Source organism: Gastrolobium bilobum, unplaced genomic scaffold (assembly GCF_033153095.1).
Source record: "Gastrolobium bilobum isolate Gb01-03AN ecotype WA unplaced genomic scaffold, APGP_CSIRO_Gbil_v1 utg2246, whole genome shotgun sequence".
Taxonomy (NCBI): domain Eukaryota; kingdom Viridiplantae; phylum Streptophyta; class Magnoliopsida; order Fabales; family Fabaceae; genus Gastrolobium; species Gastrolobium bilobum.
The window spans coordinates 34,616-40,290 of record NW_026895701.1 but is presented as its reverse complement, the minus strand read 5'-3'; the positions used below and the strand labels follow the sequence as shown (position 1 = coordinate 40,290).

At 36.1% G+C, this 5,675-nt stretch overlaps 1 protein-coding gene across 1 annotated transcript; it reads left to right on the top strand.

Annotated features, from left to right (window-relative positions):
• The first annotated feature begins 527 nt into the window (after positions 1-527).
• LOC133291983 (putative phospholipid:diacylglycerol acyltransferase 2) lies at positions 528-5,236 on the top strand. Its single transcript, XM_061490346.1, is given in 7 exon segments — positions 528-567; positions 570-975; positions 1,132-1,354; positions 2,084-2,367; positions 3,004-3,343; positions 3,794-4,059; positions 4,753-5,236. Coding segments are annotated over 7 exon segments (2,043 nt in total).
• The last annotated feature ends 439 nt before the right edge of the window (positions 5,237-5,675 follow it).

Genomic DNA, 5,675 nt, shown 5'->3' with positions numbered 1-5,675 from the left:
GTTGGTGCCTCGTTCTCTTTTGTTCATTGTGGTGGAAAGGTCCAAAAGGGTTAAAGAGGGTATCCACGTGAAAGCATAGAATAAAAACGTCTGGAACTCAATGGTGACAATTGATACAAAGCTGCATGCACATTTCAAGACAAGTGTCTTAGTGAAAACACAAACGTTGTTAGGTGTACACCCTTTGGTTCACCCACCATTTGTTGGAGAGATATAAAGTCATCAATATAGCTTCATCATCGTCTTTAAGGTATTGGGTTAGAAATTATTTTTTACATAATATATGAGTCTCGTAATTAAATCTTGTATTGTCTACTATTCAAGTCCAATAAGCTGTGAGAGGCGTTTTAAAGAAGTATAAAACTATTAATGTAGCGTCACTCATGACTTAATTTTGGGTTGAATTGGTTTTTACACCATTACCAACAATGTGATCTGAACCACTGCACAGCATGGTTATCATGATGAAGAATCTCCTTCATTATTTACATGTCTCAGTGTGTCTGTGAATAGTAAGTACCTTGAAAATGGTTTCAATTATGAAGTTTAGGAAGCTCTGCTATGTGGGTATGTGAAGTGCTCCTCACTTGGTTTTCAATCTTTTGAAGCTAACAAGAAGAAGGATGAGGGAGTGGAGAACGAAGTGGAAAAGAAGCAGCAAATGAAGCAAAGCAAGATGAAGTACAAGGAGTGGAGGTGCATTGATTACTGTTTAAAGATGATTGGGTACATGTGCAGCACTTGGTGGCTTCTATGTTTCTTCTACCAGTGCTTGCCTGCCACATTACCTGGCTTTCATGTACCAGAGTCACCTGGGGTGAGGCTAAGCCGTGAGGGTGTGACTGCACTTCACCCTGTTGTTATGGTACCTGGCATTATAACTGGTGGGTTGGAACTCTGGGAAGGAAGGCCTTGTGCTGAAGGCCTTTTCAGAAAGCAGTTGTGGGGTGGTAGTTTTGCTCAAATACTCAAAAGGTGTGTGATTATGAAGTTCATACTCATAAGTCATAACTCAGAGTAGAGTAATTCAATTTATTAATTATATTGTTTTTGAAGATGTTGATGTTGTGAATGTGAATCCAATCAATATATGTATAAGCATTTTTTATTATTATTTGTGATGGCATTCAGGCCTTTGTGTTGGTTAGAGCATCTCTCTCTGCATAATGAGACTGGTTTGGACCCACCAGGCATTAGAGTAAGGGCAGTAACAGGGCTTGTTGCTCCAGACAACTTGGCTTCTGGTTATCTTGTTTGGGCTGTTTTAATTGAAAATTTGGCAAGAATTGGTTATGAAGGGAAGAACTTGTACATGGCTTCCTATGACTGGAGACTGTCTTTTCAGAATACAGAGGTATAATGATTATTTTAAAAAAAAATCACAATACCTTATTCATATAATGTTTATTGAATTCAACTTCATACTTTCATTGTTCATTTATGATTAGGTAAACTATAGATAAAAATAATAAAATCAATGGTGGGGTTGCAATAACTTGATGTGGGTTGGAATTTGGTGATAGGCTTTCATATGTTGAGGAATCCAAGTGTGAATGATTGAGTGAAAAAAGTCCCACGTTGGTTAAGAATGGACTAAGTGAGCACCATATAAGTGGAAGGACCCATGCACTTAATGCCTTAAGGTTTTGAGTTTGATTGTGGTGTTCCAAGCCCACTTAATGTTGCTGTTCACTTGGCCCATGGTTGGCGGTCTCTTCCTGCCATGAGCTCCCTGTGCACGGCCCAACATTGGTATCAGAGCTAATGGTGGATTGGCCTGTGGTGATCCGAGTATGTCTTGATGTGGGAAGCCAAGGCCTTGATGAGGAATCCCATGGTGGAAGGACCCATGCACCTAATGCCTTAAGGTTTTGGGTTTGATTGTGGTGTTTCAAGCTCACTTAATGTTGCTGTTCACTTGGCCCATGGTTGGCAGTCTCTCCCCGCCATGAGCTCCCCGTGCACGGCCCAACATCATGTTCATGTGCTTTTTCTCTTGTTATAAAAAAAGAATGTGACATTTGCTTTTAATTTCATGGGGAGCTTATGTGTCAACTAATTTAGTTTTAATTGGACAAAGCAGATTAGAGACCAAGCTCTTAGTAGATTGAAGAGTAATATTGAGTTTCTGTTTATAACAAATGGATATAAGAAAGTGGTGGTGGTGGCTCAATCTATGGGGGCTATTTATTTCCTCCATTTCCTAAAATGGGTTGAGACACCTCCTCCCATGGGAGGCGGTGGAGGTCCTGGTTGGTGTGACAAGCACATCAAAGCAATCATGAATATTAGTCCAGCATTTCTTGGTGTTCCAAACGCAGTTAGGAATATATTTTCAGCTGAAGACAATGATGATGCATTTGTCAGGTTAGTCTTATGCAACAAAATCCTCTATTTCAATTTGATTCTTAATATGAAATATGAATATATGATTTGAAATTCTAGAAATCATATATCATTAGCGGATTGAATGATGTCTCTAATAATCAACGGGGATTTTAATACGAATTTCAGCTTAATATTGAAGGTATGATCAAATATGTTAAGTTAGAAAACAAAACGATAGATAGGGAAAAGAAAAACCAGTTTTTACTTTTATTGTAAATAAAATGAAAGAAAATACAGCTTAATGAATAAGGTAAAACTAATCATCACATTTTAAAGAACAGAAAAGGTTGAACCCAACAGAATCTCTGCAAGTAATGTGAAAAAAGAAAAAAATTGGAACAGTGCTTATGTGTATGCAAGTCTTTTTCTTTTCTAAATGTAAATTTTTTGTAATCAACTTTTGGATTGATATTATCTAATTCACTAGGTTTGATATTGTTGGCAAGACTATTTGAATCTGAAAATTTAAGGGTATCCCCTAAACAACTAAAAATTAGGCTGTAACTATCATATGTCAAAATCTGCTTACACCAATGGATGATTAGTACACATTCTTTGTGACCTATACCTTATTCATAATATGCTTAGTAGCTGATGGAGTCACAACTTTTGTAGAGCTGTGGCCTCTGGCATTTTAAATTTTGATTACCTTGGTCTTCAAACGCTAAAGCATGTCATGCGGGTATGTAGAACATGGGATTCAATCATCTCATTGATGCCAAAAGGGGGTGAAACCATATGGGGTAATTTGGATCGGTGTCCTGAAGAATGGCATAACTGTGATCAGGAAAAGAAGGGATATTTGAAGCACTTTGTAAGTGACTATACTGATAAGGGCAGTCATATGCAGGAAGGTCTCCAAGTAAAAGAACCTATGGAGTATGGAAGAATAATCTCTTTTTGCAAGGCAGTCTCACAGTTTGCTGCTTCACTTGTCACCACACTTGATTCAGAGGTACCATAGTTACTTGTTTTTGTTCTAAATATGATATCACTTCATTTTTTATTTTATTTTTTGGAAGAATAAAAGAACTAGTTCTATTTTCAACTGTTTAGTCATGCACTAGAGTAATCCGTCTTAAATTTCATGCTTTAAGTATAGTCTTCTACCATCTATCAGAAGAGGCCGGGTTTTAATTTCCCAGTGCTAAGTCCGTTTATTCTTGAGCATCCAAGACTTTAGATATGTTATTTGTTTCATAAATGTAAACTATTGTACATGTTTTATAAGGCATTCCATCATTGATTGAATCATAATTTAAACTCTACTGTTCCATTCATGGTAATTATTTGGATCCGCCATTTTTCTAGTTTGATCAATGTAATTATATATATATATTTATGGTAAAATGTAATTATACATATTTTAAGAACAATAATGATCCATATGTTTCATCATAAGCAGGAAATTTCATGGAAAAGTAATTCTGCTACTTTTAACTTATCATGTGAGGATTTGTGGAATGAATGTGATGAGATAAGCAGAGAAATCATCCCAAAAGTTGCTAAGAAAATGGCTTATACAGCAAGAACTGTTTTTGATCTACTTAATTTTTTGGCTCCAAATATGATGAAGCGTGCTGAGGCTCACTTCTCTCACGGGATAGCAGAGAACTTAGATGACCCTAAATATGCCCATTACAAATACTGGTCTAATCCACTTGAGACCAAGTAAGTATATAGATTCATGAAATACTTTTGACTAGTTTTTCCTTAAAAGATTATCCGTGACATTTCTTTAATTGACACAACTTTTCATAGTTATTCGAAAGTACCTTATGTGGGATATCTAAGTTTAGAATTATATATATATATATATATATATATAGGAGGGTTATATTTACAAAAATTTTGTTTACGAACTACACTATGTACTCCCGGAAGTACACTAAGTTACATCATGTACTTCCAGGAGTACATAGTATAATTTGTAAGAGTTTGTAAACGAATCATTTCCCATATATATATATATATATCACAATTCCAGAAAAGACCAACACTCCACTCCCCGGTAAACCCCAACTAGTGAGGGTAGAGCAATACCAGAAAAGACCATGTTTACAAAATTCTTACCACCCAAATTGAGCATCAGCATTAGATCAATTGGTGTGATTTTCTTTTCTTTTTCTAATGAATTTAAGCATCATATACATAGGAAGCTCTGAGATATTGATACTATTTGTTGAGATATATAGTCCCACATTAGTTGAAGAGCAACTAATGTGGAGTTTATAAAGCCTTGGGCACTCTCACCCTTTGAGCTAGCTTTTGGGGTGGTGTATCCTAAGGTTCTTTATACCACTACTCTTGATTATTCCCATTTGATTTATTTGTTTAAAAAATAAATGTGGCCTTTTGATTCAGACTACCTGATGCTCCGGATGTGGAAATATATTGTCTATATGGTGTTGAAATTCCTACTGAAAGATCATATTTGAACAAGTTGTCACCTTCTGACAAGTGCAAGAGTATTCCTTTCCAAATTGATAGTTCAGCAGATGGAGAAAAGGGAAATTGTATACGAAATGGTGTTCATTTTGTGGATGGTGATGAAAGTGCTCCTGTACTAAGTGCAGGGTTCATGTGTGCCAAAGGATGGCGTGGAAGAACACGGTTCAATCCATCAGGAATGGCCACATATATAAGAGAGTATCAGCACAAAAATCCAGGTAGTGTTCTTGAGGGGAGAGGTCTAGAGAGTGGAGCACATGTCAACATTATGGGAAATGTTGCTTTGATTGAAGATGTTTTGCAAGTTGCTGCTGGAGCCACAGGTGCAGATATTGGTGGTGATAGAATATTTTCAGATATCATGAGGATATCTGAGAGGATAAATCTCAGACTGTGATTATGTATATGGTTGGATTTTCTTGCATGATAAGAGTTGTGGAAGAAATCAGCAAGGTTAATGCAGAAATAGAGAATGAGCACTAACAAAACAGGTGTTGTTGGTGGAATATGATAAAAGCTTCTGTAACCATTTGCCATCAACAGAAAGTTGTTGAGGTTTCTGAGATTCCTGCCCACTGAACTGTTACTATACTATGATGGTCATGGTAGGATGCAAGAACAGGCTAGAAGCACACCAACTAAATATGATGAATGTCAATAATATATGAAGGCTATATTACACAACACTAGACCACCCATTTGTTGATGACAACCCTAAACTTGTTAAGAATGTATAAATCACATCCTATTACTACTATTTCATTTTATTAGTTAATAAGATTGTGCATATATGTACATGATGTTTAAATAACTTAAAATTTAAAAAAGAAAAAAGA